At 39.8% G+C, this 13339-nt stretch overlaps 1 protein-coding gene across 6 annotated transcripts; it reads right to left on the reverse strand.

The window, feature by feature from the left end:
• Positions 1 to 149: 149 nt before the first annotated feature.
• Positions 150 to 12671, reverse strand: LOC144196541 (uridine-cytidine kinase-like 1). 6 transcript variants are annotated; one of them, XM_077716867.1, is made up of 15 exons: positions 12551 to 12671; positions 8215 to 8408; positions 7428 to 7534; positions 6279 to 6449; positions 5991 to 6062; positions 5631 to 5820; positions 5468 to 5529; positions 3858 to 3877; positions 2898 to 2996; positions 2733 to 2826; positions 2237 to 2299; positions 2032 to 2154; positions 1837 to 1944; positions 1605 to 1761; positions 150 to 1360 (listed from the first exon to the last, which is right to left on the reverse strand). In XM_077716867.1, exons 1-15 carry the CDS (start codon positions 12598 to 12600, stop codon positions 1281 to 1283), a joined length of 1590 nt encoding a protein of 529 aa, XP_077572993.1. In that variant the 5' UTR covers positions 12601 to 12671; the 3' UTR covers positions 150 to 1280. The 6 variants fall into 6 exon arrangements, with proteins under 6 accessions (XP_077572993.1, XP_077572984.1, XP_077572949.1 ...); XM_077716858.1 differs by having other exon boundaries at positions 2026 to 2154; XM_077716823.1 differs by lacking the exon at positions 12551 to 12671 and adding an exon at positions 10180 to 11077 and having other exon boundaries at positions 2026 to 2154.
• Between the last annotated feature and the right edge of the window lie 668 nt (positions 12672 to 13339).

Here is a 13339-nt window from a genome sequence, read left to right on the forward strand (position 1 = left end):
CATTCATTCATTTTTCACACCACTTAAACTCGACCAGTTCGCTTACGCTTATGAAAAATAGCTTCTTGTAAGGATGTTTATTAGTTTAGAAAGGTTGTTTTGTTTGGTGACCCTGAAGTGTCACAATCAAAGAAAGACTGCTGCGACAATTAAAACAATTGCACTTTTATTTAAAATAAAAAAAAACATGCAGAAGTTGTAAACGAAACAGTGCAAACGTATGAATCAAAACAAGATCTTCTAACTCCTGCATTGAACAGTGACAAAACCTTTACAGTGACCTGACTGCACCTATTAATGCAACCATCCCCTGTCAAATATTCTACACAATAAATAAAAATGGAGCACAGAAAGTTGCATCGTCAACATATTTTTTTTAACAGAACAATCTACTATGCAAGAGCGATGTTTTCCTGCAACAGCTTCAAAGAATTGATGTTTTAAATACTGATTGTATTATATTGGGATTTTATGGCTTGGAATTCAAACCAAATATGCCAATAAGACCAAAAACACAACTGAGAGAAATGTGGTGAGTATTATGTCACATTCAATCATATCATTTTTTTTTTTTTAAATCCGACTGGCCGATATGAAGAAAATAGCCACACTTCTCCTCTCTCTCGGCTCTAACATAAACGAGCACTTGCTGGTTACTGCTATGGTCGATCACTAATCTAAAATTTATGGTCGGCCTGCTTGCGGGCTAATTAGACAGTCTAGAGTCTAGACTCTAGAGTTATATGTAGGACTATATGTACAGATGCTTTTGTGAAATTCAGAGGTATAAAAAAACAAAAAAAACATCCTCGACACCCGAGAGGAAAGTTTTGAACCAAAACAAAAAAATTTAAAATAAAACACCTACACATTTTCCGATGGAACAAAAAGTCGTTTTGAAAGTGCATGTGAAAGTTTAGTTTGTCAACTGATTTCACTGCTCGTGAGTAATAAAGATAATAATTACCTTACTACGGTTCCCGCACGCCATGTACAAATTCACATTCAGTGTGTCATCCACAGTATGAGGCATTTAAGGCGTCATTTGTTGTCCTTGCAAATGTTTCCACACAAGCCTATCAAGATTTAAGGACATTTTAAACAAGCTATACAAAAATATCTTTAGATTTCAACATCATGATGAATAATATAATTTAAACACTACAACAGTTAACTGTACAGCATAATTAAAATTGTTGGGGGCGCCGCAAAAGAGCTATCAAATTGCCCTTTGCAAGCCAACACGAAATAATTGAGTACGGCCAGTGATTGATAAGAAATCAGTAACTGGGCTCATCCATCTCATCATCACTCCAGTCAGGAGGAGCATCGGTTCCAAAGTATCTATCCCCAAAATTTCCTGAAATGTAAAAAACAAAGATTAAATTGACCTGTGAATTTTTGTGATTCTCATGTGCACACAGTAAATAGATTTTCAAACTGAGATGATACACAAGATAAATTGAATGTGAATGTTCATCTCTCAGTGCAACTGACGGCGCTAGGGTTGTGATACTGGATATTGGGATGGCAGCAATCTTGCAAAATATAAACTGCCATGTAACGTTGAAAGACCGTTTTCATGCTGCAGGTGAGATACTCACCGATGCCAGGTATGATGTGGAACAGATCGTTGACTTTCTTGTCCACTGCCGTGGTAATGATCTTCACTTGTGGGAAGGCGTAGGCTACCGAGTGCACGCCCATTTCAGCCATCAGGAGAGACACCAGAAGAATCTTGTCCTCTTGTACATCATGATCCTGAAACAAAAACATCCTATAAGCCGAGGCCTACTCTTCTTTACTGTTGTCATACAATAGGGAGCCCTTTCGCACCAGTAAAACTCGAACAGCCATCATGGCGGCAGCGCCTGTGGAGACGGTGCAGTCCATCAGAATGACGTGATCTTCACTGATGTCTTTGGGGAGACGCAGGTAATGAAGCTGCGTAAGAAACAATGTGAATTGATGCAGAAATATTCCAATTGCTTATATGGCTCTAAACAGCATCGTATGACTTTAAACCTGAACCTCTGGTTCTCCTGTGTCCTGATTGGTCTGGATGAGAATTTTTCCAATGCGGACATCTTTGCAAACAGCCCTTAGAGCCGGCTCCATGGTCTCCCCTGCCCGTAAAATGGACACGCCAGTGATCTACAAAGGAAAGTGGAATAGAGAAATGTTCTTGAAGGTCCAAAACATGAAACAAAAGTAAGAAAGAGACCCAAAACATTACCCTCTTTCCGTGGAATGTCCTTCCCTCATAGTCCTCTCCCTGGGGTGTCTGGACTACATGACGCTGTGTAAATATATATACAATAATTAAATTACCTCGACCAACACTAAATCAGTTATCAATCAACATCTAGGTAATTTTTTAGCTAAACACCAGCGGTACACATTTGTGGATGGCAGGTCCTTGTGCAATTATTATATTTTTGTGCAAATTACCAACATTTTACTGGTAAAAAGCAAAAGACAACAGGAGCAAAGTTTGGACAGAAAACTCATCGTAAAAAAGCTAGTTATTAAGCAAGGCTCCATTGTATATATGTCATTTCTATTTTAGAGACTGACAAAAAATGGACATTGGTCCATTATTACCATTCCAGTTCAAGAAAACATGTTATCACAAACCATTTATCCATTTACCACACACTTTGCTCATCTCAGCGCGAAGTATGTATTGATTAAAAGTGAGTGGAGTGAGTGTATATGTTGGTTTAAAGCACCTGTGATGGCAGGAAGGAGAGTGCTCGCTCAATCAAAAGACGCATCAACCTTTTGGAGTAAAAGATGAACTCGTCCCGGCTGGTTTCTTTGTTCCTAAATGAGGTGACAAGAAAAGATTTTATACACGCTATCATGGTGGGAAGCTGTCATCTTTCTTTTGTTACCTGATGATGGTGTGCATGCCCTTAACCTGGGGTGTACTCTCGAGTACGCTGAGCGTCTGGGGGAGTGGTTGGGCTTGGTGTGCGGACGCCAGTGCTGCCCTGTGACCATAGCAACAAATAGCGGTTCACATTTAGAGGAGCAGAAAAGAAAGGGCACTTTACACTCAATGTGACTAAAACACACAATGAGTACATTCACAAATGCACACATAAAGCCCCAAAAATCACACTCAACCTTGTCAGTAGTATCATGAAAGAAGCACACACAAAATCAGAGTAGAGCAAAATTTCAGTTGTGAAATAAATTTAGGATCGATTTGCAAAAGCAGAGCGACAACAAAGAAAAAAAGCACACAGTGTCTTTGTTAGCCTCAATTGGTAAAAAAGTTACAACAGAAAAGAGACCATAATATTAGAACTACTGTATTTTCCACACTATAAGGAGAAACATAAGGACACTTTTTTCTCAAAAGACAACAGTGTGCCTTATAATCAGATGCCCCTAACATATGGATAATTTTCAATCATGGTATGGCATTCACTTTTGTGCAGCTTTATTTAGTGGATGCATAATGAAACCTAACCACTACTTTTATTAAGTATACTGCACCTTGTAATGCAGTGCACCCTAAAGTGTATATGAGTGTATCTGTGTGTATATATTAATGTGGAAAATACAGTAATCATAAATTTCTCCCAATGTGTTTCACAAGTTGGATCCTTTTTACTTTGACATGATTTGGTCTCAGTCAATTGTAATAGTTCTCCAAGATGATAAATGTTCGGATATATAAAGACTTGTTAGCCTAAGGGCTTTACCCCTTGGCTACATAAACTACGCACACAGTTGCAAGTAGTGATGCAGTTGTGGTGACTATCATGACAGCCAAAGTGCCAACAATGTCACTGAGATTAGATTAGCTAGATGCAAAGAAAAGAAATCATAGCAAATCTGCTCACATATCCCAGCGAAGTTTCCTCTATGGGGAATTTTCCACGACACACAACGTCGACAACAGGGGAGAGGAGGGGGGGTACACATAAAAAAATGGAGAACAGATAAGGGGAAGAGAAATGAAAGGGCACAACATCAAGATGGATTAACGGAAGACATGCCAATTTCACAGTGACGAGACACCTATGCTCCACGACTGTATTTCTGTGGATGTTGTCACTTGGTCTATTTTAATTTATGTAGCTGTGCATTTTTTTATATCTCAGTGTTAAACTTAGGGTTAAAGAGAGTAAGACTCAAAGTCAAGATTGATGGAAATATGTAGGTATTATTTACACTTCTCTGATGCTATAGTTTAGAGTGCTACTTCTGTGTGCTGTGGCTTGTTTACCTAAAGAATAAAACAGCACTTCCTTACAAGGGCACTGGAAACTGATTTGTGTAATTGTAGCAAGACCCCTCCCCCTTTTTTTCTTCAGTTTTGTCACTTTTTGTCTTGATGCAAGTAAGAGGATGCGTCCGTCAGATGTTGCATTTGCTGTGTATTTTTAGACAGGTAGCAAGAATGTGTGTATTGTCATTTCTCTAAAAGAAGGAAAACCAACATCCTCACTTTCAATGCTGGCTGCGTCATATTCACCGAACCCTGTGTATGCAACCTGGCCATGGCTTTGGTCATAAAGATTTCAAATGGGCTCGCAGTTGTGACGCTTGGTGCTGCCAAATTGCAGCCAGCAGATGGGTGAGGACAGAAGTTGGCTGCTTCCCTCTCTTTCTCCCCGGCTCGGGGTAAGAAGATGCAGGAGCAGTTTGAAAAGAAGGCGGATGTTGAGAAGAGGATGGATGACAGAAAGGATAAAGGCCACTCTACCTGACGCTGAGCTCGCGCTGAGCCGTGGAAGATGGTGGGATGGCAGTGTGGTGAGAAAAGAGTGGGAGAGCAATTTATCATGAGTGTGCGTGTGTAGTGCTGTGGTATATAGCTAAAAGGAGAGATTCTGGTGCATGTCAATTTTGGAAATTAATAAGCACCAATCAACAATATTACTAAGAAAAAGCTAAAACTAAATTTGACAGAAGTAAAACCAAAGTAAAACCTGTCACAAACATATTGTTTAAAGTATGTATCATTGTTAATCATCTATGATATTTGTATACGAGAAGCATTTGGTAATATTTCTGGTAACACTTTCAGTATAGATCCAGATTGATAATTCCCGACTGTCCCCTCCTTTAGTGCAATATATTTTGTCCCAGCTAGAGGGAGTGGTTACAGTACATGAGGAAAGTACTCTCAAATACACCACGTGGACTAGAGTAACAAGACAGGCGGCCCTTTTTAGAGAATTAAATCACCCAAAAGCATTAGGATATAGGTTGCTTAAAATATGTTATGGGATTTTCATCACAGGAACTTGAAATTTTATCCTTGCAAAATGAAAGTCATTTTCTATACAGTCCTGCACAAAAAAGCACGGTCTGACGAGGTTTGCTCTTTTAAGTCTGATGTGAAAGAACTGCACAGACCCTTGGAAAAACTCTAGTAAGCCTCAACATACACTTATTTTGAACTGGTGTCTTCCATGATTTAGGTCAGAATTATAAACTGTCTCACCTCCTCCAGCTGACTGTGGACATGTTGCACTATCAAATCAATGGCCACCATGTTACCGCCACCTAACAGGATCAGAACAGAAAAGCTTGATCATTCTGGTTTTAGGCAAATTCTTGCCAAATGACATGCAATTGCCGGCCCGGTGTGTTGACAGGGAACGTACCACGAGGGACAACAATATCAGCTAGGCGCATGGTGGGTTCAATGTACTGCTCAAAGGCTGGCTTGACAAACTTGTTATATTGTTTGATCACACCCTCTATATCGCGGCCTCGCTCAGTTATATCCCTTCTTAGGCGTCTCACAAGCCGGATGTCCGAGTCTGTATCCACAAAAATCTTCATGTCCAGCAACTTCAAAGGACAATGAAAAGTTTTTGGTGAAAAATGTACAGTATTTTTACATCTGTGGTTATGGTAAATGACAACAATCATACAATAAGTGAAAAAGCCCACACACGGAGAAAAAAAACATGTTTAAGAGCATACATGTGCAGGTTGTTACAAAAGAACCTTGGCCTTACATGCAAGAGCTGCTTATCTGTGAAGGCCATGATCCCCTCAAAGATGATAACACTGGCTCCATAGACAGTTTTCTGTGGGGGATAAACAACATGACAAATTTGTGAGCACATTTAAGAATACTAACAATATCCAATTGATTTGTCATTAAATGAACCATTATCTAAAAAAACAAAAAAACAATCAGAAAGTAAATCATGGTAAGTAGGTGTTACAGGCCTATCAGTAAAAAAGGGAAAATCTGGGATAGAGCGAAAACATTTTTAAACACAGTGCACACTCATCCTTACCCATTCTTTCTGTCTTCCATGAGTTGTGAAGTCATACACAGGAATTTTGACACTCTTGCCCTGCTTTAGTTTTCGCAGTGTGTGTGTCAGCAAATCAAAGTCGAAGGCATCAGGGTGGTCAAAGTTATAGTCGTTCCTGGCAGCCCGGGCCTGCTGTTCTGAAGAGAGGACCTGCGGGTAAACCAGCAGAACCAAATTTTATTAATAAGACACGTACAGCATTATTGCAACGCCAGCTTGCCGGGGAAAAACTTGTCAAGAATGGATTCAGGTGTCCTCATTCAGCCTCATTTATGATATTTGTCAATGTAAGGTTGAAATGAGAGATCCAGACCTAAAATTAGTTTTTGTTGCCTCGTAGCCAGAAATGACCTCCAATTGCTATGTATAAAACTGTGGTAAACAAAATGGTTGAGGATCTCAAAAGAAACTGTTTCTGCTTCATGCAAAGTTATAGTCGGGCCGCTAACTGGGAAACCGCATCGAAGGAAAACTTGCACGGCGATTCCGGTCCAAGAGCAGAAGAAGTGGGTAGAACTAAATTTAGGAGACATCATGTGCAATGGTGACCTCTGCACCAGGTGATCTGACACTAAAACCACACTGTTGGCTGGCATTTGGATATTGAGGATGTCGGGGCAAGCCCTTTGTTGAGTAACAAAATGAGTTGAGAACATTACTTTACACGTCACATTTGACTCGACTCAAATAAGCATGTGAATTTAACCTTAAACACATTCCAGGAATGTTTTCGATGTAGAGCCTCCGGGCCACAGCAGTGAGAAAAGTGGCACCTGTGCTAGCCGCCAGCGTCAACAACCACGGTGACAGTTACATAATCACAGGGCTAGTGGGTACATAGTGGTGCAGAAACGATGGCCCTTCTCAACACACTGTCCTCTTCTTAGACATTTTTATGTTCTAATATGAAAGCTTTCTCATAATTTCTTGTCACTCATACAACTAAAACAAAATACTCTGTATATCTGTCTCCTTCATCAACATTAAAGCTTTGTTTTAGGCCTCAGGGTACTAACCTGTCAGACTGGACAGAGATTCAATAAATTGAACAGGTTAGTTAAACGTTAAAATGCAATCAATCTTCATTCCACTCAATTGCATGTTTGAATGATGTGAGCTATTGCGTACCTTGTAAAATGAGTCCATTGAAAGAAGGACAACCCAAGGAACGTCGAGGGCTTCAATAATTTTTCTAGCAACGGTTGTCTTTCCTGAGGCACTCCCACCACACAGCCCTGTGAAACAATGTGGACATAACAGGGGATGGCATTATGAGATTACAGATTACATAGTACTAGCATGCAATGTTCATGTAATGTTACATCTTATTTTTACGTAGCACTTTATTAAAGCTGTATTGTTTTTTTCTTTAAATTTAAAGCAAGGAACACGGTGCATTCATCAGCTCATCTACACTTTAAAAATAGACTCAGCCTTAAGATAGTGCTAGCGATGAGTAATCCTTATTTTCTGTTAGTTTTAGTGTAAACTTCAAACTGGAAGTGTCAACAAAAAGCTTGCAGCAACACACGGTTCTGTTTACCATTCCACAAACTACACACTGCATATTCCGAGTACAGAATAGTATAGCTGGTAAAGAGTATCGTCTGTCATAGTTTTTAAACCGTCTTTGTGAGTACGAGAAGAGACACAGTGTATTCAGTATCGGTATTTGTAGGAGATAACTATCTAGAGAATAACAAACAGCAAGAGGGCATGGCTTGCATCTGGCTGAGCGGATTCAATTGCATGTTTTTGCAATGACACAAACAAGTCCATTGTCTAAAGGATAGAAGCAAGTTATTTGTCTGTGGTAATAAAAAAAGAATTGCAAACACTAAGGTCTATGAGAGATAGGGTTGGATAAACAGAAATTTCAAAACATTTATTTCTCAACAGGTTTGAAATGTCCTACCAATGACAAAAGCCTCTTTGGACTGTGTGCCATGCTCGTTGTACCAGGGGGGACGCCCAGCGGTGTAAATGGTGCGTTTGGAGGTACGGAGGAGAGGCGGTTCAGACTTGCACTGACTGGTAGTCCTTTTGCGGGGCGAAAGGCCTGTGCTCACTGAAGGCAGTAGGCGGTCCAGTGATCCCTCACCAGCTCCGCTTGGAAGACACAACAGAGGATTTTGTAATCTTACTTTAGTGAGAAGGAATAATCCCGACACTTAACGCTTTACGTCTCTGGTTCTTTTTTTAGTACAGAGTCGAATCTTTCTAGTCTAATCAATCACAGTAGACCCATCGCTGTCCAAGCTGATCGGGACAACATGGCTAAAGTGACATTAAGTTTGACTCTGTTGTGTGTCCAAAAAGGTTGCTTTATATATTCATTAGACGGCAGTTTGGCTCCTTTTGACACTTTATAACAGTGGAAGAAATTAAATAACCAAAAAAAGTTGCATATATAAGTCTGAAAATGGTGGTATACAAAACAAAGACTCCCAAGACAACCAGCTCATCATTGTGTAACTTGTAGCCATGTTAACAGTAAACAAAACTGAATGTGTGGTGAACTCCTGCATATTGAGGGTTAATGTTTAGTTCTTACTTGCAGAAAAGATTTGTCCAATCTACTGTAGTTTAAGTGGACAAGTGCCAAAGTACACAAACCGGCCTGAATCCATGACAACAGTTCTGCTGTTTGTGCTAATAGGTATTGTGCATGCTACATTCTGAATAGGGATAAAACCTCTCAAACCTCAGTGTCGGCTCAAGAGATGGAATTCCTTTTTCAAGAATCAAATCTACAACAACACAAGGCCAGTGTATTTTTAATTGTTTAAAAAAAAACATTAAAAACTACAACAACAAAATAATGTTACCTTTTGACCAACATGGTTTTATAACTTGCCCATGTGGTGTGGGGGGCTAAACTCACTGCAATATAGGAGATATCCAAACTTCTCCCAGTGAAGACTGTAAACAGCTAGCTGCCATTGATTACCAGTATAGATGCTTTCATGTGAAAGTTCCTGTTTTCTCTCTAAAGTGTGTCCTCGTAACTTTATAGTAACATTTATCTTATCGGAGAAGGGTCACTTCAGCATGTATTGAGTCGGTTAGCGTGCATGCACACAGAAACAACAGTAACTATTTTCCCTGGTTATCTTTTCAACCCCAGACCTGAGTGCAATAAAAATCAGCACTGTTGAAAATATGCTGAATACCATACTTCTGCATTTACAGTTGCATACTTTATAAAGTGTACACAAGAATCAATTGTACAGAGGTCAGGGCTACCGGAAAAGCACAAATCTTAATCAAGGTCAACATTAGTTACAATAAAACTCCTTTTAAAAAAAGTTTCTTTTTAAGGTGACTGTCTGCTGCATGGAGTTACTTACACGCAGTCAAAAGAGACTACAACAACACTCACGTCTTTTAATAACTAGTGAAGATATGCTCAACACTGATGTGAAAAAGTAGCAAGTCAGCTCACAAGCTACAAGCAATCAAAGCTTGTGAACAAAGACCCAAAAGAAAGTATTGAACACACTAAAGAAATTACAGAGGGCTGTACTCTAGTACTTATGTACTCTTTGTGGCCATTGATGGCATGAGATGCCCATCAGTTGCTGTCAACCCTCCCTTTCAGTAACATTGAAAGATGAGGACTCACAGCCAGTCCTCCAAGTTTAAATGAATTGGACATGTATCAATTCAACAAGTTCAGGAGAACTGACAAGAATATGACACAAACGCCCATCTTTTTTTCTATGCTACTGATCCGAGCTTATCCAGGGTGACGAGGGACAAAAGGATGAGTACACCTCCAACTGGTCACCAGCCAATCACGCACAGAGAGCAAAACATTCACTACAACGGTGAGATAAACACGGGAATATGACAAATTGATCAAATAAAGTGCACTTACCGGCCATCAGATGTCAGTGTCCAGCAGCCAGATATTCTGGCTCCTGGGTAATTTGGTAGACAGCTCATATGTTGACTTCCACCCAAGATATTCCACCAATTTTATTTGATTGAACTGCAGACGGGCACACTCACTCGTATGTGTGTATACACTGTGGTGCGTTTATGGTGAGGCGCATCAAAAAAAGAGAAACGGTAAGCGAAACAAGTAGGGGGTCTGGTGATCAGCCTGAATAAGAAACGAAACTTTCCGACATGCTTTCTGTTTTCTTTCATTCGACACAGCAAAAGCGCCCGGAGGAAGGAGGCAGTGGTGGCGCGTTCGGTGTCAAACTACAGCACCGCCGCCCCCTAGCCTAGTCCTCCTCCTCCTTCTCCTCCTCCCCACGATCAGCGAATGCAAGAGGACGAACCGCCTTGACGACTAACTTCATTAGGTGATATTAATAGCGGCAGCTTCGCCAAAGACTCTACCGGCTTACGTCAATAGGCGCGCGACATCTGCGCCTGACAGTGCGCGTGCACAGTGCAGCTGGGGCTGAAATAAGTAGCAGGAGAATCGCGATCGGGGCCAAGAAGGACCAAATGGAACAAATGACTTGTTATTCCAAGCGAGTGTCTGAATACACTAAAGATTTTGTAGGAAAATGGAGGGGCGGCTGGAAGGAATGAGTTTTGTTTTTCTCTGCAGGGACTCATGTGACTTGAGTTCCTTAGTTCCCCTCTCGCACGCACATGAGGATGAAACCAGGGTTGCCAGATCAGACAGTATCAAGCTCAAAGACAAGATCAAACAAACTAATTTACTTATAAAAAAACACCCAAATAGCTATAATATTTCATTAAAGAAGTGTTTTTACTGGGAGTAATAGACGTCCAATCTACTATGACTGGGAGCCCTGTTGGGCGAGAACCCGCCCTATCTGGCAACACTAAATGAAACCAAACACTATCTTTTCACAAACGCACGCACACACACATACGCACGCACGCACGCACGCACGCACGCACACACATACGCACTCTTCATAAACAGCATGATGAAATCCAACACTCCAACCCTTCTCATCAGCTGACACCCCTCCCGGCCAACCAACCACAGCAAAATACACAAACAAATCAATATATTCACAGCTAGGTTTAGGTATTTACACCATTCATTGATGAGGATGTTACTTAAATAACCGATGCACAAGAATGAGACGGCAAATATTTGACAAGAACTGTTTTTTTTGCTAAAATGTAAAATACACAAAGTAGCTATTCATGTTGTTCCTTTGCCAATCAATTTCAAATTGGAGGTCTAACAGTGAGCAGCTCACACTAAGAATTTTGCATAGTGCAAATAAAGTAAATAACATAACAGAGGAGTAGCAGCTAAGTCAGTGATAACTTGAGGCCTCCCTCTGGGTGGATTAAAATGTGGGGAACCAATTTCAAATTGGATTTTTTTCTATTTACAAATTTACATGACAACATTTTTATTTTAGAAAGCAGACACACTTAAAATACAGAAAATAAAGTAACCCATTGCATGGATGAAAATAAATTACTTCACTAAGGTACAGGCAATCCACATATGGGCAGAATTACATTCATTTTCCCCAGCAAATGGAACAGGGTCCATTGTAAATAGAAGTGAGCAGTATATTAAATAAATAAAAAAGAGAGAATCTGTTGACAAAATATTTGTTTGGAGGAAATGCACGTTTAATGGCTATTACAGCTTTTATAGTCTCAGTCTGATTACAGTGCATATTTTTTCCCTCAGTGGACACATCACTGCTGTAACACCATCTTGTGGCCCCATTAAGTACCAAAGCAAATTGAAATAGTGGAGCTCTTAAACTGGGTCAACGTGACACTTTCACATCCACACCTTTAGTTATATAAACAACACTTGAACAACTTGACTGAAACGCCATTAATCTTAGAACAATTCATCCAAAACCCAAATGTATATGCCACTACATCCTGCTACCGATCTGTTTCCAAGAGACATTCTTTATGGACATTCCCACTTTAAACTGGATATATTATTGCTTCTTACATTGCATTATGTAATTCGCCTACCCTGTTTCGTGGACGTCATCGATGAAAAGATCCGTACCAAATACAGGCACCCCGTGTATACATGCATGTCAACTGTACGACTATATGTATCAGTGTATGAAATATAAAAGTGACATATAATACCCACTGTATGTAGTATTTATGGGGGTAAAAAAGTGCTGCTAGGATCATACGCTACCGTGTCAGTCCATATTTCCAGGTTGGGTGGCAATTTATAAAATGTGTCGTCAAATAAAAATCAGCCCGCCTCTCGTCAGTAGTTTCTAGGCTGGTAAGAGAACATTTTTTTTGTGTTATACCCGTTAGAAGTTTTGTCGTCCTGCTCCATCTTGACGAGCCTTTCTTCCATGCTAACAACACAAGATTTCCACTGACAATCAGATGATGTGAGTAGAATTTGCTCTATGGCATCGTGGGACTTGTAGGCAATGGGCGATCCGGTAAACCACTACAAGACCGACTTCAGCGGCCACTTGAACTGCATGTCCCACAATGCAACGCTGCACCTTCGTCAGAACCTTGCTCTCCGAGCCATGCATGGACAGTACTATGCAGTTCATGATCAACCTGAGCTTCCATCAAAGGACAGCCACGTGGGAATCGAACTGAATGATAAAGACCTTATGTAAAACAAAATAGTATTTTTCATTCTATGCCGACAGCATCAGTATGATACATTTTTTATGAGCACGTACATGTGTATTTCTGTGTGAAAAAATCTAATAAAAATAGATATTTATAGTTTTTCATATAATATATATGTATACTATATATTTTTTTTTTACAAATTCTAGACACAATGCTTAAAAATATATGTACACACGCAAATATAAACATTAGTGGATTAGGGGGTTCAAATAATCAATTTCAAGATAAAATTATTTTAGATTACATCAGATAAAATTGTGTATATCTATTCTTTGGACAAAAATATCATATTTGCTGTTACGTCTGCCACAATTCGAGGGATTCTTGGATTGTTTGAATAAAATGTTATGAATACAATTAACATTCAGTCAGGCAATCTGACAATTTTGTTCCTCAAACATTTCTGAAATATGGACGAAAACCAGTCTTTAAAATAAATG

The sequence above is a fragment of the Stigmatopora nigra genome, chromosome 1 (assembly GCF_051989575.1).
Source record: "Stigmatopora nigra isolate UIUO_SnigA chromosome 1, RoL_Snig_1.1, whole genome shotgun sequence".
In the NCBI taxonomy this organism is placed as follows: domain Eukaryota; kingdom Metazoa; phylum Chordata; class Actinopteri; order Syngnathiformes; family Syngnathidae; genus Stigmatopora; species Stigmatopora nigra.